The 20,012-nt window shown below is 57.5% G+C and overlaps 2 protein-coding genes across 2 annotated transcripts; both read right to left on the bottom strand.

The window, feature by feature from the left end:
• Positions 1–3,094: 3,094 nt before the first annotated feature.
• On the bottom strand, positions 3,095–12,819 carry LOC310921337 (solute carrier family 22 member 6-like). The gene is made up of 11 exons (XM_083881459.1): positions 12,467–12,819; positions 10,030–10,458; positions 9,389–9,492; positions 8,807–8,961; positions 8,201–8,369; positions 7,481–7,604; positions 6,679–6,788; positions 5,970–6,184; positions 5,054–5,162; positions 4,273–4,476; positions 3,095–3,538 (listed from the first exon to the last, which is right to left on the bottom strand). The coding sequence occupies exons 2-11, from the start codon at positions 10,417–10,419 to the stop codon at positions 3,469–3,471; spliced, it is 1,650 nt and encodes a 549-aa protein (XP_083737585.1). The 5' UTR covers positions 10,420–10,458; positions 12,467–12,819; the 3' UTR covers positions 3,095–3,468.
• A 1,247-nt stretch (positions 12,820–14,066) lies between these two features.
• On the bottom strand, positions 14,067–19,278 carry LOC310921338 (solute carrier family 22 member 6-B-like). Its single transcript, XM_083881460.1, has 10 exons — positions 18,702–19,278; positions 18,180–18,280; positions 17,551–17,705; positions 16,900–17,068; positions 16,313–16,436; positions 15,882–15,997; positions 15,515–15,729; positions 15,196–15,304; positions 14,897–15,100; positions 14,067–14,245 (listed from the first exon to the last, which is right to left on the bottom strand). The coding sequence occupies exons 1-10, from the start codon at positions 19,071–19,073 to the stop codon at positions 14,167–14,169; spliced, it is 1,644 nt and encodes a 547-aa protein (XP_083737586.1). The 5' UTR covers positions 19,074–19,278; the 3' UTR covers positions 14,067–14,166.
• Positions 19,279–20,012: the final 734 nt, after the last annotated feature.

Raw genomic sequence — 20,012 nt, forward strand, 5'->3', positions numbered from 1 at the left:
CTCCCGATATTTTTTTTTAGGCTGATCCCCTCCCCCTCCCCCTCCTGGCACTGAAGGTGCCAAATTTCCCCTTTTTTTGGGTTTTTTTTTGGGAATTTCGGGGCAATTTCGGGAGTTTTTTTCCTTTTTTTTCCCCATATTTTAATGCATTTTTCCCCATTTTAATTTTTATTCTTTTTTTCCCTCATTTTTTCCCCCCCTTGGATTGTCCCCGGCCCCTCCCCCACCCCACAAGGCCTTACCCCTCCCCCACCCCCCAAAAATGGGGCAAAAAAAACCCAAATTTTGGGATTTCCCCCCCCATCCCCCTCCCCCTCTGGCACAAAATGGGGTAAAAACCCCCAATTTTGGTTTCCCCTCCCCCCCCCGGGTTATTTGGGGGGTTGGGGGTGGGGGAGGGGTCGAGATTGGATTTTTTTGGGGGGGAAAAAAAAAAAAAAAAATCCCTTTTTGGCCCCAAAACGCCCCTGGGGGGGGGAGGGGTTTGGGGTTGTGGGAACCCCCCAAAAAAATCCCCAAAAAATCCCCCAAATTTTCCCCTCCCCGGGTCCCCCTGGACTGAATGTGCCTGTTTTTCTTAAAAAAAAAAAAAAAAAAAAAAGAACCAAAAAAAAAAAAAAATCACAAAAATAAATAAACTTTAAAGCACCTACCTCCGAGTGCCCCTCCCCCACCTCAGCCCAAACCCCCCCAGGAGCCCCCGGGATGGGCCCCAAAAACCCTGAAATCATCAAAAAATCCCTGAAATCACCCAAAAAACCCTGAAATCACCCCAAAAATGGGAAAAATCACCCCCAAAATGGGCAAAATCACCTAAAAACCCCCGGAAATCACTCCAAAAAGGGGAAAAATGATCCAAAAATGGACAAAATAACCCCAAAAATGGCTGAAATAGCCCCAAAAATCCCTGAAATAACCCCAAAAATGGATAAAATAATCCTAAAAACGGCTGAAAATAACCCAAAATGGGCAAAATAACCCAAAAACGGGAAAAAATAATCCCAATATGGGCAAAATTATCCCCAAAATGGTTGAAAAAACCCAAAAACAGTTGAGATAACCCCAAAAATGGCTGAAATAACCCAAAATGGGCCAAAATACCCCCAGAAATGACCAAAATAATGCACAAAATGAAATAATCCCCAAAATACTGAAAAAAGCCCAAAGTTTGACCGAAATAATGCAAAAAAAAAATGCCCGAAAAAGCCCCAAAATGACCAAAGGAGCCTCAAATTTACTGAAATAATGTTGAAGTTTCCCCAAAATTACTGAATGACCCCAAAATGGCTGAAATGATCCAAAAATATTCAAATAACCAAAAAAAAGAGACCAAAATAACCCTAAAAACACTAAAATCTGCCCAAAACAATGACTCAAATAACCCCAAACTTGACCAAAATCACCCCAAAAATTACTCAAGTTGCCCCAAAATAACCAAATAACCCCAAAGTCCCCCAAAATTATTTTTAAAATCCAAAATATCTCGAGATAAAACCCCAAACCGACCGAAATAACCCCCAAAAAATCGTGGAAATGACCCTAAAAATGACCGAAATCCCCCAAAAATCACCAAAATCCCCCAAAACCACCCAAAATAACCCCCCAAAATTGTGGAAATTACCCTAAAAATGACCAAAATCCCCCCAAAACCACCCAAAACAACCCCCAAAAAATTGTCGAAATTACCTTAAAAATGACGAAACTGGCCAAAATAAACCCAAAAAATTGTGGAAATGACCCCAAAAATCACCAAAATCCCCCAAAAAACCCTAAAACTGCCCAAAATAACCCCCCAAAATTTTTGGAAATTACCCTAAAAATGACCAAAATCCCCCAAAAATCGCCAAAATCCCCCAAAACCACCCAAAACAACCCCAAAAAAATTGAGGAAAATACCCTAAAAATGACCAAACCGCCCAAAATAACCCAAAAAGTGACTAAAAAACGCCCCCAAATTGTCCAAAATCCCCAAAATCCCCCCAAATTTCGGCCCCATCCCGGTGGTTTCCCCGGTGGGATTTTGGGGGGAATTTGGGTTCAAAATGGATTTTTTTTTTTAAATTTCTTTCCCTGTTTTCATTCCCCGCCGGGGGAGGGGACACAAAAATGTCCCAAAATTGGGGGAATTCGCCCCAAATTCCCCCCGGGAGGAGCCGCACGGTCGGGAAAGGGAAACGACACCAAAACGGCTCATTTTTGGTAATAAAAATGGTGGAAAATGGAAAAGGAGGCGTTTTTTGGGGGGAAAAATTTGGGATTTTGGGGGGGAAATGGTGATTTTGGGGAAAAAAATTGGGGATTTTGGGGGTAAAATTGGGGGATTTGGGGGCCAGAAATGGGGGATTTTTGGAGCAAAAATTGGGGATTTTGGGGGCAAAATTTGGGGGTTTGGGGGGAAAAATGGGGGATTTGGGGGGCAAAAATTGGGGATTTTGGGGGGCAAAATTTGGGGATTTTTGGGGCAAAAATTTGGGATTTTTGGGAAAAAATTGGGGATTTAGGGTAAAAATTGAGGATTTTGGAGGCAAAAATTGGGAGATTTTGGGGCAAAATTGGGGGATTTTTGGGGAAAAAATTGGGGGATTTTTGGGAAAAAATTGGGGATTTGGGGGGGAAAAATTGGGGGTTTTGGGGGACAAAAATAGGGGGATTTTGAAGCTAAAATTGGGAATTTGGGAGGCAAAAATTGGGGGATTTTGGAGCAAAAATTGGGGACTTTGGAGCAAAAAAATGGAGATTTGAGAGCACAACGTGGATTTGGGGCAAAAAAATGAAGATTTTGGGGCTGGTGGGTGCCTGAATTTGGGGTAAAAAAACCCCCAATTTTGGGGCTGGGATTGGGTTTCTGCCACTTGGTTTTTGGGATAAAAAAATCCCAATTTTGGGGTAAAAAAATCCCAATTTTGGGGTAAAAAAATCCCAATTTTGGGGTTGGGATGTGGCTTCTCCTGAGGGTTTTTTTGGGGTAAAATCTGCCCCGTTTGGGGTTTTATTTTTCCCTCCCAGAAACACAAATTAAATCCCGTTCCCGGATTTATTTCTCAGCCAAATCCCCGGAATTGGGGCAAAGGTCACCGAGCTCCGGGAATTCCAATTAATTCTCCTTATTATTTTATTATTTTTTAAAATCCAAAATATCTCCAGTTACAACCCCCAAAACTGACCGAAATAACCCCCCAAAAATGACCAAAATACCCACAAAAAATGACCAAAATACCCCAAAAAATGACCAAAATACCCCAAAACTGGCCCAAATAACCAATTAACGAGCTCAGGGGGGATCCCCTGATGTCCTTTAGGGGATTTTCAGATCCTTCAGCCCCATCAGATCCCAAAATTCCCAAAAGATTTTATTGGGATTCAATAAATAACCCCAAATTGGGGAGGGGGGTCCCAAAATTCCCCGCTGGGGGTCCCAAAATCCCCCCTGGGGGTCCCAAATTCCCCCCCGGGGGTCCCAAACCCCCCTCAGGCGCCGTCCTGGCTCTTGGTGCTGCTCAGGGGGACGGCGACGTCGTCGTCCTCGAGGTGACCCGCCCTGGGGGGACCCCAAGAAAAATTCCCAGTTGGTGCCCGGAATTCCCGGAATTTTAATTTTTCCCGGGGTGGTCAATCAGTCCCAAAATTTTCAGGTTTTTCCCCCAGAATGGTCAGGGCTTCACAAAAGTGTCAAAGTGTCCTGGCCCCAAACCTTCATCACGACCCTAAAACTTAATTTTGACTTCAAATCTCCATCCCAACCCCAAAATCTCAAACCCAAACCTTCATCTCAACCTTAAACTTTGGACCCAACCCCAAAACTTCCAACCCAGCCCCAAATCTTCATCCCGACCCTGAAATCTCAAATCCAACCCCAAACCCAAAATCTCAACCCCAAAACCTCCAAATTGACCCCAAAACCTCCAACCCAGCCCCAAATCTTCATCCCAACCCCAGACCTCAAATCCAACCCCAAACCTTCATCCCTTTTTGACCCCAAAACTCTTGGGTTCCTCCAAGAACCAATCCCACCCCAAAATCAGGATCTTCCCCCAGGGAAGGGTTGAGGGGTTCCAGAGGGGGTTCCTGGGGGTCCTGAGGTGGGTTTGGTGGTTCCTGGGGGTCCTGGGGTGGGTTTGGGTGTTTCTGGGGGGTTTTAGGGCGTTTCTGGGGGTCCTGGGAGGATTTTGGAGGGGGTTCTGGGGATCCTGGGGTGGATTTGGAGGGTCCCAGAGGGGAATTAGGGGTTTTGGGGGATTTTTTGGGGTCCCAGGGGGTTTTTGGGATCCTCACCTCCTCTCGACATCCTTGACGGTCTCGGGCAGGGGCGCGTTGCGGGTCTCGGGCAGGAAGCAGGTGGCGATGGCCGAGACGATGGGGGCGGCCCCGTAGATGACCAGGGGCAGCGCCGGGGTCACCTCGGCCGCCATCCGGACCAGGGGGGCCACCATCCCCCCAACGCGGGCCATGGTGCCCCCCAGACCCATCCCCGTCTGCCTGCGGGGGGAGGGAGGGACGGATGGATGGAGGGATGGAGGGATGGACGGACGGACGGACGGACGGATGGAGGGATGGATGCTTGAGTCAATTGAGTGGTTGGGTTGATGGAGGGTTGGGTTGATGACTTGGGCTGATGACTTGGGTTCATGGAGGGGCGAGTTGATGACTTGGTTGGGTCAATGGAAGGTTGGGTCAATGGAGGGTTGAGTTGTTGACTTGGTTTGGTTGGTGGAGAGTTGGGTTGATTACTTGGTTGGGTTGATGGAGGGTTGGGTTGATGGACGGTTGAGTTAATGACTTGGTTGGGTCAATGGAAAGTTGGGTTGATGGAGGGTTGGGTTCATGGCGAGTTGGTTTCATGGCAGGTTGGGTCAATGGAGGGTTGGGTTGATGGAGGGTTGGGTTGATGAAGGGTTGGGTTGATGGACGGTTGAGTTAATGACTTGTTTGGGTCAATGGAAAGTTGGGTTGATGACTTTGTTGGGTTCATGGCAAGTTGGGTTCATGGCCGGTTATGTCGGCCCATGGGCAGTGACCGGCCGGGCGGGGGCGGGGCTGTGGTGACCCCACCCACCTGATGACGGTGGGGAAGAGCTCTCCGGAGAAGATGTAGGCGCAGTTGAAGGAGGCGGCCAAGGCGCCCTTCCCCACCACGGCCAAGGCCATGCGCAGCGTCGGCAGCTCTGGGGGTGGCCGGAGGGGTCAGCCCTGTGTCCACCCCCTGTGTCCACCCCCTGTGTCCACCCCCTGTGTCCACCCCCTGTGTCCACCCCCCGTGTCCACCCCCTGTGTCCACCCCCTGTGTCCACCCCCTGTGTCCACCCCCGTGTCCACCCCTGTGTCCACCCCCCGTGTCCACCCCCTGTGTCCACCCCGTGTCCACCTGCCTGTGTCCACCCCTGTGTCCACCCCTGTGTCCACCCCCGTGTCCACCCTGTGTCCACCCACCCCTGCGCTGACCCCGTGTCCCCCCGATGACCCCACACCCCTCCAATGGTCATCCAGCCCTGCAATGACCCTTCATCCCATTGATGACCATTCATCGTCCCTCCATCCCGATGTCACTGTCCATCTTTCTCTCTGTCCCCTCCTGTCCCCTCCCAATCCACCCCAGTCCCATCCCAATCGCTCCCATCCCATCCCAGTCCCTCCCAGTCCCTCCCAGTCCCTCCCAGTCCATCCCAGTCCCATCCCAGTCCCTCCCAGTCCCTCCCAGTCCATCCCAGTCCCATCCCAATTGCTCCCAGTCCCCCCCAGTCCATCCCAGTCCATCCCAGTCCATCCCAGTCCCTCCCAGTCCCTCCCAGTCCATCCCAGTCCCTCCCAGTCCATCCCAGTCCCATCCCAATTGCTCCCAGTCCCCCCCAGTCCATCCCAGTCCCTCCCAGTCCATCCCAGTCCATCCCAGTCCCCCCCAGTCCCTCCCAATCCCTGCCCAATCCCCTCCCAGTCCCCCCCAGTCCCCCCAGCCCCCCAGCCCCCTGCCCCACCGCTGGGCACGAAGATGTTGGCCAGGATGCAGAGTCCGGCCAAGGCCAGCGCCCCTCCCTGGGCCGGCCGGCGGCCGCAGCAGGAGATGACCAGCACGGACAGGAGCTTGGCCGGGATGTCCACGGCCCCAAAGACCACCTGGCTCAGGTAAACGTTGAAGCCAAAGCCCTGCAGGTCCATGGCCAGCCCGTAGTAGGCGAAGCTGGTGGAGAACCTGCCACAAAAATCAACAAAATCATCCCAAAATCACCCAAAATCATCTCAAAATCCCACAAAATCATCCCAAAATCATCCCAAAATCACCCAAAACGGGGCTCCAAAAACTGCCAAAAGGTGAAGGGTTGGACCCAGTAAATGATTTTTTTTTTGGCCATAAAAGTTTGTGGGTTTGGCCCAAGAAAGTGTTTTTTTTTTTCTCAAAAAAAGGTGATTTTTTTCCCCCAAATTGTGGGTTTTTCCCCCCATTTTTTCCCCAATTTGTGGGTTTTTTTCCCCCAATTTTTCCCCCAAATTGTGTTTTTATCCCCCAAATAGTGATTTTTTGTTGTTGTTGTTTCCCCCTCCCCAAAAATGTGGTTTTTTCCCCAATTTTTTTCCCAAATTGTACTTTCCCCCCCGCCCCCCAAATTGTGGGGATTTTTCCCCCCAAATTGTGATTTTTAAAATTTTTTTTCCCCAAAAAAAGATAATTTTTTCCCCAGGACTCACCAGACGAAGGAGACCCCGCAGGACACGATCCTCATCCCGGGGGTCCGAACCAGCGCGGCCACGGCCCCCCCCGGCAGCGGCGGCTCCGGGTGCACCAGAGTGCGCAGGGCCTGCGGGATCGGCCGGGATCCGCTGGGATCCGCTGGGATCCACCAGGATCCACTGGGATCCAGACTGGGATCAACTGGGATCCACCGGGATCCGCCACGGGGAGGGGGATCCGGGGGGCTTGGGGAGGATCTAAAGGGTCTTGGTGGGGATTGGAGGGGTCTGGGAAGGATCTGGGGGGATCCAAGGAGTCTGGGGAGGATCTAAAGAGTTTGGATGGGGATCAAAGGGGGATCTGGAGGGGATCTGAGAAGTTTGGGGGGATCCAAGGAGTTTGGGGGAGATCTAAAGGGTCTGGATGGGGATCAAGGGGGGATCTGAGGAGTTGGGGGGGGATCCAGGGGGTTTGGGAGGGGATTTGAGGGATCTGGAGGGGTTTGGGGGGATCTGGAGGGAGTCAGGGGGGGTCTGGAGGGGTCTTGGGGAGGATCTGGAGGGTCTGGGGGGATCTGGAGGGATCTGAGGGGTCTAGGGGGGATCCCGGGGATCTGCCAGGGGGGATCGAGGCCGAGCAGAGAAGGAATTTTGGGGATCGATGGGAGAACAGGGGAGGATTTGGGGGATCCCCCAAGGTCGGGGCAGGTCAGGGACAGAGGGAAGCTCCCGGTGACCTCGGCAGGGGATGGATTATGGGGCAGATCTGGGGGATTTGGGGGCTCAGGGGGATCCGGGGGGTGCCCAGACCCCTCCCCACCTCCTCGCTGAGTTTGTCCCCCTCCTCCTTTCGGCCGTTGACCCGCGCGACCTTCCGGAGCCCCCGCAGGGCCAGGTCGGGCCTGCCCGAGGTCACCTGCCAGCGCGCCGACTCCACGTACAGCCTGGGGACATTGGGGACATTGGGGACATTGGGGACCCTCCTGAACCCCCTCCTCACCTGCCAGCGCGCCGACTCCACGTACAGCCTGGGGACATTGGGGGGACATTGGGGACATTGGGGACCCTCCTGAACCCCCAGGGGCCCTCAGGGACCCCGACTCCATGTACAGCCTGGGGACAGGGGGGACATTGGGGACACCCCTGAACCCCCCTCCTCACCTGCCAGCGCGCCGACTCCACGTACAGCCTGGGGACATTGGGGGGGACATTGGGGACATTGGGGACCCTCCTGAACCCCCAGGGACCCCAGGGACCCCGACTCCACATACAGCCTGGGGGACATTGGGGGACATGGGGAACCCTCCTGACCCCCCAGGGACCCCAAACTGAGGGGTCAGGTGGTCCTGAACCCCCAACATCTCCCAGGAGCACCAAGAGTGGACACTGGGGGAGGACACTTGGGGTGGACACTGGGATGGACACCAGGGGTGGACACCAGGAGTGGACACTGGGATGGACACTGGAACTGGACACTGGGGATGGACACAGGATGGACACCGGGGTTGGACACAGGAGTGGACACTGGAGGACCCCGTACCAGGAGTAGAAGAAGAAGACGAAGAAGGGCAGGGACACCACCAGCTGCAGCTGCCGCCAGCGCGGGAGCGCGAAGGCCGCGGCCGCCAGCACGAACTGGCCCAGGGTGTAGCAGTAGCCATTGATGGTCCCCACCACGGCCCGAGCCTTGGTCGGGATCCACTCCATGCCTGAGGAGTGACCACGGGGTCAGGGGTCAGCCCAGGGGGCTCCGGGGTGGGCCTGGGGGGTGGGGTCCTCGTGGGGGTCAGTGGGGTGGGGGTTGGATCAGTGGGGTGGGGTCAGTGGGGTGGGGTTGGGTCAGTGGGGTGGGGTCACTGGGGTGAAGATGGGTCAGTGGAAATGGGGTTGGGTCAATGGAATTGGGTCAATGGGGTTGGGTCAATGGTCTTGGGACCCTCCCATGCGTCACTGGGTTTTGGGGTGGATGCGTGAGTCCCTCCCTGGTTTGGGGTCCCTCCCCGGGTTTGGGGGTCCCTCCCTGGTTTCGGGTTCCCTCCCTGGGTCTGGGGTCCCTCCCCGGGTCTGGGGGGTCCCTCCCCAGTCTGGGGGTCCCTCCCCGTGTCTGGGGGTCCCGTCCCACCGCGGGGTCCCCAGAGGGTCTCACAGAGCGAGGCGGAGTTGAGGGACACCCCGGCCATGGCCAGCCCGGTCAGGAAGCGGCACAGACAATAAACCAGGAGGGAGGGGGCGGCGGCCGTGCCCACCCCCGTCGCCCCCAGCTGCAGGTAACACCAGGTGAGCAGCGCCCGGCGCCCGAACCTGCGGGGGGACACGGTGCTGGGGGCACTGGGGGCACTGGGGGCACTGGGGGCACTGGGAGCACTGGGAGCACTGGGATGGGGGAAATGGGGAACTGGAGGAACTGGGATGGGATTCTGGAGATGCTGGGATGGGGACGTGGGTACTGGGAAGGGGGAAATGGAGTCACTGGGACAGGGCCGTGGGCACTGGGAGCACTGGGAGCACTGGGATGAAGAACCCAGGCACTGGGAACACTGGGAGTGACGTGGGGACAGAGAGGGACAACCCTGGGGACGGTAGGACAGTGCGACCCAGAGGGAACAGAGAACACACCAGCCCCGTCCCCCTCCCAGTCCCTCCCAGTCCCTCCCAGTTCCACCCAGTCCCCTCCCAGTTCCTCCCAGTCCCTCCCAGTCCCTCCCAGTCCAGCCCGGGGGTCACCCACTTGTCGGAGAGGACCCCGAAGAGGCCGGAGCCCAGCAGGATCCCGGCCATGTAGATGGACTGGGCCACCTGCCGCATCTTCTTGGAGTCACACACCAGGTCCCACTGCCAGGGGAGGGGACACGGGGTCACCAGGGGGTCACCATAGGGGTCACCATGAGGGTCACCACAGGGATATCACAGGAGTGACCACAGGGACATCACAGGGGCCACTACAGGGGTCACCACAGGGGTCACCACAGAGGTCACCACAGGGTCACCACGGGGGTCACCATGGGGGTCACCACAGAGGTCGCCATGAGGGTCACCATGGGGGTCACCATGGGGGTCATCACAGGGATATCACAGGGACACCACGGGAGTCACCACAGGGGTCACCACAGGGATACCACGGGGATATCACAAGGGTCACCCTGGGGTCACCACGGGGGTCACAATGAGGGTCAACACAGGGGCATCACAGGGTCACCATGGAGGTCACCACAGGGATATCACAGGGGTCACCACAGGGGTCACCACAGGGGTCACCACAGTCCACCACAGAGGTCACCACAGGGCTATCATAGGGGTCACCATAGGGGTCACCACCACCACACCACGCCCCCCCCACCCTTGGTCACCCCAGGCCATCCCCCTGCCCACCTCGGTGACGATGGTGTCGGTGAAGATCCCGTCCAGGTACGTCCAGCCATCGTGGCACGGCTCTGTGGCCGCCTCGCCGGCCGAGCCGTTGGCCGAGCCGTTGGCCGAGCCGTTGGCGTCCGAGAGGTGCCACTGCGGCTCCACGTAACGGCGACACCGCTGCGGCCGGCGCTGGCCGTCCCAGGGGATGGACACCACCAGGGGGACATCGGCCGCGGTGGCGTTGACCACCGGGCGCGGGCGGCAGTGGTGCTCGGGCACTCCGGCCGTGAAGTTCTGCAGGAGGTTGTGGCTGGCCAGCATCAGCAGCGGGATGGCCAGAGCGGTCACGTAGGTCACCTGGAAACGGCCCATCCCGCCCAGGCGGGACAGCAGCTCCACGAAGGACATGGCCGGAGAGGGGACGGAGCTGGACACCGCCCTGGTCAGCTGCGGGGGTGGGGGAGAGGAGGGAAGGTTGAGGGATGGAGGGAGGAGTGGTCAGGGAATGGTCACCCAAGGGTGGTCAGTGGATGGACAGAGCCAGGGGTGGATGGGGATGTGAGAGGTGGATCGAGGGATGGGCCAAGGAATGGTCAAGCAGTGGCCAAAGGGGGGTTTGGGTGGTCAGAGGATGGACAGATCCAGGGATGGACCCAAGGAAGGGTCAGCAGAGGTTAAGGATGGTTTGGGTGGTCAGTGGAGGTTTGGCCAAGGGGTGCAGGGAGGAGGATGAGGGTCGGGTGAAGGGACGGAGTAAGGACACGGAGTGACCAGGGGTGGACGGAGGACATGGAGTGACCGGGGGTGGGTGGAGGACACAGAGTGACCAGGGGTGGGTGGACAGAGGAAGGACAGAGTGACCAGGGGTGGGTGGAGGAAGGACATGGAGTGACCAGAGGTGGAGGAAGGACACAGAGTGACCAGGAGTGGGTGGACAGAGGACACAGAGTGACCAGAGGTGGACAGAGGGCAGGTGGACAGTCCCCGGCTCGGCCACAGGACAGGCTGAGAACAGCACCAAGGACCCTCTATTGATCACCTATCGATCAATCAATCAATCAATCAATCATTCAATCAATCAATTTATTGGTGAATCAGATCGATCACCTGATGTGTTGATGGATTGATCCATCCCTTGATCAATGGATTTATCTACCAGTCTGACTGATCAGTCTATCAATCTATTGATCTCTATTGATCTATTGATAGATCAGTCTATCAATCTCAGCCTCTGCTCTATCAATATATTGATCTACTATCTATTCATCAATCCACCTCTCACCCTGTCACTCACTCAATCAATCAATCAATCAATCACTGATTATTTCTTACTCTCAGCTGCCCCCCCCCATCCCCTCCCCAATTAACCTGTTGATCAATCAATCGATCAATCAATCAATCAATCAATCAATCCTCTGTTCCACCAATCCCCCAGATCCCTCCTGATCAATCGATCCCCACCTGCTCCTCCTCCTCCTCCTCCTGCCCGGCTCGGGCTCGGCCTCTGGTCTGTCCGAGCTCTCGGCCGTCCCTCCGTCTCTCCGGCCACCCCTCTGTCCGTCTGTCCGTCCCTCTGTCCCTCTGTCCCTCCCTCAGTCCCGCCTCCCCCCCGGCCCCTCCTTTACCCCTCAGTCGATCAATCGATCAATCCAGGGATCAATGGATTTCTCTGCTCCCTGAACCTGTCTCTGCTCATTTATTGATCCTTAGCCCATCGATAAATCAATTATCTGCTGATAATCAACCTATTGATCGATCCGTGGGTCTCCCTGCCGATCAATGCAGTGAGTTGTTTCTCTGCTGATGAGTTATTGATCACCAGACTCGCCTTATCGGTAATGGGTTGATCGTTATTAGTCCATGATCTCTGTATCAGTTTATTGATCCACATGTTTCTGTTATTGACCTATTGATTGATCTATTACTCTATTGATGGTTTGATCAATCAGTCTATTGATCTAGAGGGATCTCCATTGATCCCTCTGTCAGTCTGTGCGTCTCCAGTACCAATAAATTGATCTCTAATCTGTTAATTGATCATCCAAACCACCTCTATTTTCTTATTGATGAACCCATTGAACCACGATCGACCAATCAGAATAATCATCTCCTTCTCCATCTGTCGTTCCAATGAGCCAGTTATCGATTTATCTATTGATTAACCTCCCTATTCATTAATCTATTGATCAATGCATCAACCTTAACCTCTCTATTGATCAGCCCCTTGGCCTGCAATCTTCCTATTGATCGATTTATCGACCTTTAATTTCTTTCCTGGTTGATTTATTGACCTTTAATCCCTCTGTCGGCTGATTTATTCTTCTGATCTCTGTATTGATCAGCCCTTCTCTCCATCGATCGAGAGCTTTGATCTCTGTCCTGCCCTCACCGAGCTCTCCACGACCAACCCATGGATTGATTGATTGATTGATCAATCCGTCTATTGATCCCTCACCTCTCTGGGCTCCGGCTCCTCTCCCGGCTCCTCTCCCGGCTCCCGTCACCCCTGGGTGCTGCCCTGGCCCTGCCCTGCCCCCCCGTTCCTATTTAAGGCCACCCCAGGCCCGGTTAACGTTTGACTCCCGACCCCTCCACGGGTCGCTGGAGACGCTCCCGGGGGCGGAAATTCCGCTGCCCCACCCGGGGGACCCCCCTGGGGCTGTTCCTTCATCCCACCCCATCCATCCTCCTCTTCCTCCTCACCCCGAAACCCCCCAAAACCCCCCAAGGTAAATGGGGACAGACCCTTTTCCCCCCTCCGGCCTGTTGTGCCCCTCCAGGGTGGATCATTGATGGGGAGAGGCCTCGGGGGCTCTGAACCGGATCCCTGGGAGCCCTTGGACCCCGGGCCGGGAGGGCGGCGGGGGCAGCGGAGCGTGGGGGGAACCGGGGCTGGAACCGGCTCGGGGGGACAGGAGGGGACGGGGGGGCTGGGAGGGGGCGGGTGGATCCCCGGGATCTGCGGCTCTTTGGGGTTTGATCTGGAGCAGTGAGATCCTGGAGTTCTCAGGGATCTGCGGCTCTTTGGGGTTTGATCTGGAGCAGTGAGATGCCAGAGCTCTCAGGGTGGGTGGGTGGATCCCCGGGATCCTGGATCTCCTGGGGGTTCAGGCACTCCTTGGGTTTTTTGGAGGGTCCTTGAGCTCTTGGGGTGTTTGGGCTGGGGGTGGTGGGTCCTTGGGATCCCTGAACACCTGGATCCTTGTGATCCTGGATCTTTGGGATGTGCCCAACAGGGAATGTGGGTCTTTGGGATCCCTGGGCACCCAGACATGGGGATTCTTGGGATTCCCAATCCTCGGGATCTCTGATCCTCGGGATCCCCAATCCTTGGGATCTGGGGGTCCTCAGGATCCTCCACCCTTGGGATCTCTGGATCCTGGGGATGGCTGGGCACCCAAACATGGGGATTCTTGGGATCTCCCATCCTCAGAGTCTCTGGGTCCTGGGGATCCCCAATCCTTGGGATCTCTGATCCTCGGGATCCCCCACCCTTGGGATCTCTGACCCTTGGGATCCCCCACCCTCCGAATCTCTGGGTCCTGGGGATCCCCAATCCATGGAATCTCTGATCCTCGGGATCTCTGATCCCTGGGATCTCCCACCCTCAGGATCTCTGGGTCCTGAGAACCCCCCACCCTTGGGATCTCTGGGTCCCGGGGGTCTCTGCTCCTGGGGATCCCCGCTCCTCCCCTCACTCCTCTCCTGCCATTGTCCCTCCCCGGCAGCCCCGGGGGCGGGGGGCGTGTCCGGGCGGGGGTCCCGCGGTGCCGAGGCCTCGCTGTCCCGCAGCTTCCCGTGTTTTCCTTCGGGGCGGCTGCGCGGGACCCCCCGCGGCCGTGGGAAAACAACCCCCGCCCCCACCCCCGCCGCCCGCCTCTCGCACCACTTCTGCTTTTATTTTTATTTTTATTTTATTTTATTTTATTTTATTCCAGCACGGCCCAACCGTCCTCGAGGAGGAGATTTTTTTGGGGGGGTCGCAGCGTCCCCCCCACTCTGCAGGGAGGGGGCAGAGGGTCCTTGTGGTCACTGTTGTCCTTTTGTTCTTCTGGGGGGGGTTTGAGCCCCCCTCCACCCCCCAAATTCCGCTCATTTGTCTGGCTGGAGGATCCAGGGCGGAGGATTTTGGGGGTCCCCTGGTGGGGGGTGGCACTAACGGGGCCCTGTGGAGTTGCTGGGCTGGGTGGGCTGGAGAGGGACCTGCAGGTCTTTGTCCTTCTGGGATTTTGTCCTGGTGGGGAGGGAGGGATGAGGGGGGTGGGAGGGAATGGGGAGGGGTTTTCATGGTGCTGATCCATCCAAACTTCCATCTGTCCATCCATCCCTCCATCCCTCCATCCATCCCTCCATCCATCCCTCCATCCCTCCATCCCTCCATCCCTCCCTCCATCCATCCATCCCTCCATCCATCCATCCCTCCATCCATCCCTCCATCCATCCATCCCTCCATCCATCCATCCCTCCATCCATCCCTCCATCCATCCCTCCATCCCTCCATCCATCCCTCCATCCATCCATCCATCCCTCCATCCATCCATCCCTCCATCCATCCCTCCATCCATCCATCCCTCCATCCATCCATCCCTCCATCCATCCCTCCATCCATCCCTCCCTCCATCCATCCCTCCATCCATCCCTCCCTCCCTCCATCCATCCATCCCTCCATCCATCCCTCCCTCCATCCATCCCTCCATCCATCCCTCCATCCATCCATCCCTCCATCCCTCCATCCATCCCTCCATCCATCCATCCCTCCATCCATCCATCCATCCATCCATCCATCCATCCATCCATCCATCCATCCATCCATCCCTCCATCCATCCCTCATCCCTCCCTCCCTCCCTCCCTCCCTCCCCTCATTCCTCATCCCCTCATCCCCACCTTCCCTCCACCTCCTCCACGGTCTCGGGCAGGGCGGTGTTGCGTGTCTCGGGCAGGAATGCGGCCACCAGCCCCGACACCACGGGCGCGGCGCCGTAGATGAGGAAGGGCATGGCCGGGAAGAGCTCGCCCACCATCTTCACCAGCGGCGCCATGATGCTGCCCAGCCGCGACATGGTGTTGGCCATGCCCATCCCCGTCTGCCTGTGGGACACCCAGGGGACACCTGAGGACACCTGAGGGCACCTGGGGGACCGCCCAGCCACGCCCACCCCACCCCAGCCACGCCCAGCCCTTACCGGATCACCGTGGGGTAGAGCTCGCCCGTGTAGAGGAAGACGCAGTTGAAGGACGCGGCCAAACAACCTTTCCCAAAGACGGCCAGAGCTGTCCGGAGTGTCCGGAGGTCTGTGGGGACAGCGGGACACCGGGGAGTCACCTCAGTGCCCCCACTTGGCCTGAGGAGACCCCAAACACCAGGATTTGGGGCAAATCCCCCATTAAAAAGCTACAATAACCCAACTTGGGGCAATCCCATCAATGGGTTGAGCTCTTTTGGGCCACCCCAGGAAGGTCAGAGGTGAGGGGACACCACTCACCACCACCCCTGGGCCTCACCTCGTGGCACCAAGATGTTGGCCAGGATGGCCAGGCCGGCCAGGATGAGGGCGGCGGCCTGGGTGAAGCGGCGCCCCACGTAGGTGATGGTGAGGATGGACATCAGCTTGGCCGGGATGTCCACGGCGCCGAAGATCAGCTGGACCACGTAGATGTCGAACTCAAAGTTCTGCAGGTCCATGGCCAGCCCGTAGTAGGCGAAGCTGGTGGAGAACCTGGGGGATGGAGTGGGGTGACAATGTCACCTGTGGGCAGGTGTGGGGTGGCCTGGGAGGGGTCAAGGAGATGGACAGGGATGGACAACCAGCTCCTGGTTGGGAGATGGACAGGGATGGACAACCAGCTCCACCACCACCACCGGCCGTACCACACGAAGCAGAGGCAGAAGGAGATGCGGCGCAAAACCGGCGTCCGCACCAGGTCGACCACGGTGTGGCGGGTCCTCGACGAGGTCATCTCCTTCTCCATGTGGGACCTCAGGGTCTGGAGGGACACGGGGGGCTCCGGGGTGAGGGTGGGGCACTGGGGGCCCTGCTCTACCTGGGCAGGTGTGGGCAGGGTGGGTGGGACAGGGGAAGGAGGGTCACGGGTGGGATGGAAGGGATGGGTGGAGATGGAGATGATGGAGATGATGGATGTCACTGAGATGATGAAGGTCAATGGATGGATGGACAGGATGCACGAGGGATGATGGACACAAATGACCACAGATGGACAGTTGTCTGTGGGGGGGACATTTAAGGGACCCCTATAAAACACCCCAGGGACACCCCGGGGCACCCAGACGGAGCCTTTTACTTCTATGTCCAGCTTGTCCCCTTCCTCCTTCTTCCCGTTGATCCTGGCCACCTTCTGGAGCTCCTGCAGGGCCTGGTGGGACCTCCCCACCATGACCAGCCACCGCGCCGACTCCGTCAGCCACCTGGGCAGGAGGGGACGGGGTGTGGCTGTCACTGTGCCACCTCCATCCCACCAGCAGTGTCCCCCTGTCCCTGTGGTCATTGCTGCGTGTCCCCACTGTCCACCCAACCAGCCCTAGATGTTTTCTTCCAACCAACAGCATCCCCCCGGCCCTCTGGTCATCGCTGTGTCCTCACTGTCCACCCAACCAGCCCTGGATGTTCTTTTCATCCAGGTTTGCTCCCACCTTTCCCTCTGCCCACCTGTCCATGAACCCCCCACTGTTCCATTCATGCCACTATCCATCCAGCCAGCCATAACTCCAATTGTCTGTTCGTCCGTCCGTCCATCCCTCCATCCATCCATCCCTCCCTCCATCCATCCATCCCTCCATCCATCCATCCATCCATCCATCCCTCCATCCATCCATCCATCCATCCCTCCATCCATCCATCCCTCCATCCCTCGCTCCTCCTCCTCCTCACCAGGAGTAGAGGAAGTATCCGAAGAAGGGCAGGGACACCACGAGCTGCAGGCGGCGCCAGTCGGGGACGGCGTAGGCGACTCCGGCCAGCAGGAACTGCCCGGCCGTGTAGCAGTACCCCATGAAGGTGCCCACCAGGGCCCTCATGTGCGTCGGCATCCACTCCAGAGCTGCGGGACACGGCACGTGGGGACCACCTGGGAGTGCCCACCGCTACCCCAGGGGACAGGGAGACCACCAAGATGGTGCCCAGGGGATGGGGAGACCACTGGGGTGGTGCCCCCAGGTATCCCAGGGGACACAAAGCCCAGGACAGGTACTGGGGGGACATGGACACACAGGTGCCAGGGGACATGGAGACCACCAGGATGGTGCCTGGAGGACACAGCGACCACCAGGATGATTACCACAGGTACCAGGTGGATGGGGAGACCACCAGGATGGTGGACATGGACACCATTGGGATGATGCCTGGGGGACATGGAGACCACCAGGATGGTTCACACAGGATCAGGGTGGGACACGTAGACCACCAGGCTGGTTCCCCCAGGTTCAGGGGGCACACAGACCCCACCAGGACAGCTCCCCCAGGTTCAGGGGGCACACAGACCCCACCCAGGGCAGACACCCGTGGCCAGGGGGGGTCACGTACAGAGGGAGGCGCTGTTGAGGACGATGCCCGAGAAGGCCATGCCCGTCAGGAAGCGGAACAGGCAGTACACGGTGAAGGTGGGAGCGAAGGACGAGCAGGTGCCCATGACGGCCATCTGCAGGTAACACCAGGTGAGCACCGAGCGCCGGCCGAACCTGGGCGGGAGGAGGAGGAGGAGCAGGGGTGAGGAGGAAGGAATGAGGATGGAGAAGAAGGAAGAGGAGGGGAAGAGAAACTGGAGAGGAGGAGGAGGAGACAAGGATGAAGAAGGGGGAAGGGGAAGGAAGAGGGGGTGAAGAGGAGGAAAAGGGGTGAGGAAGAGGGTGAGGAGGGTGAGGAGGGTGAGGAAGAGGCAGGGGAGTGAGGATAAAAATGGGTGAGGAATAAAAAGAGGGTGAGGACAAGAAAGAGGAGCAGTAGGGAATGAAGAGGAGCCACAGAGGGTGAGACAACCCCCAGCCCAGTGCCACCCCACCCACCTGCAGGACCCCCCTCACCTGTCCGAGAGCCCCCCTCACCTGCAGGGCCCCCCTCACCTGCAGGACCCCCCTCATCTGCAGGACCCCCCTCACCTGTCCGAGAGCCCCCCTCACCTGCAGGGCCCCCCTCACCTGCAGGACCCCCCTCACCTGTCTGAGAGCCCCCCGAAGACGCCGCCCACCAGGACCCCGGCCATGTAGAGCGACTGCGCCAGCTGCCTCAGCCCCCGGGAGCTGCACACCAGGTCCCACTGCCGAGGGACAGGGACAGAGGGTGGGACAGGGATCAGGGTCCCCTCTGCCCTCCCGAGACCCCCAAAACCGCCCGTGGGGGCCGGTAAAGGTCAATGAACGGGCGGTGGAAAGGTGACACTGAGTGCTTGGCCACCCTTCCATGGTTGGAAGGTCCATCCGAGGGTCTTGTGACCTCTTTTTGACCCTGTTATGACCCCTTTATGACCCTGTTGTGACCCCCTCGTTGATGGCCACCAACTCTCCATCCCTCCCCTCCCCTCCTGGGGGCAGCTGAGCATCTCCACCAAAAGTTGAGCAAAGAAGATGCTCCAGTTGGGATAAACCAACATTGCATTGACATCAAACCTTTCCCTGCTGTGACCCACCTATGGGACTGCCTGAAAGACCCCCCAAACCCCCTCCCCACCATCACCCCACCTCGGTGATGATGGTGCTGGTGAAGACACTCCTGTCGTAGCTCCAGCCGTCCCCGCACGGCTCCGTGTCCGGCCGGGAGCTGTTGGGTGCCGTCCCGTTGGCCTCCAGGAGCCACCACTGGGGGGTCACAAAACGCCGGCACCGCTCCCCCCGCGGCACCCAGACCCTCAGCTGGGCCTCGGGGTCCAGCCCGGCCGTGGCGTTGTCCCCCCCGGGGGGCGGGCGGCACCAGTGGGGGCTGGTGGCGGCGGTGAAGTTCTGCAGGAGGTTGTGGCTGGCCATCATCAGCACGGGCAGGGACAGCAGCAGCACCGAGACCACCTGGAAGCGCCCCATGCCCCCCACGTGCTCCAGGAGGCTGGCGAAAGCCATCGTGCCACCACCACCGCCGGGGCCTGGGAACGCTCCACAGCCATGCAGAGCCCCGGATCTCACGGGTTTTCACCCCAAAAAAACGCCTCCCTTGTTGCCCCAGGCGGTGTTTTCTTCACTCTGGTGGCACCCAGGGGTGGTCTCTCCTATATAACCCAAGCCAGGGGGGGTTTGGGTTAATGTTTGACGTCTCCGGGGGGTTTTTTTGGTGGTTTTCCAGTTGGGGAGGAGGCAAAAGTGCAGCGCCACGTTGTCCAGGGGTGAAAAGAAAAAAAGGTGGTTTGGGGACAAAAGTTTTCCCCAAAATGAGGCAAAACTGGAGCGATTTGGGGGCACCAAGACAAGGAATATTTAATTTCTTTTAATTATTATTTTACGGCATTGTTTTTTCCGGGGGTTTTGGAGAGGGGCCATCCAGGAGGTTGGGTGGGCATCAGGGTGGGCACCACAGAGAGGAGGAGGAGGAGGCCTCCTGGCCTGGGCCAATGCCCGGCCTTCAGTGGCACCTTTGGGTTAAATTTTAGCGATTTCAGTGGTCAAAAGGCGAGCGAAAGGTGCTGACAGCGACGGCCCTGCCTGGGTCAGTGCATTCCCCGTCGGGGGTTAATTTTTGATGGGGAGGTTGATGGGGCCAAGGGACACGGCAGGAATGGGAGCAAGGGCCGGGGTGGCTTCGGGGGACAGAAATCGGGGAAGGGGCACAGGGCGAGGCCGGGGTGGGATTCGGGAGCTCCTTCCCAACCTTCTCTGGGATCTGGGAGACGCCTCTACCAGGACAAGAGTTGGTTTGGGGTTATGAGGATGGTTTTGTTGGAGGTGACGTTGTTGTGCCGAGTTATCTGAGGTGACTTTGGGGACACAGTTCTTGGCCATCGTCCTATTGGGCAAAGTTATGAGGTGTCGTTAAAAATGGGGGTCTTGGGTGGTGTCACCTTGTTG

Source organism: Zosterops lateralis, assembly GCF_965231275.1.
Source record: "Zosterops lateralis genome assembly, chromosome: 33".
NCBI lineage: Eukaryota > Metazoa > Chordata > Aves > Passeriformes > Zosteropidae > Zosterops > Zosterops lateralis.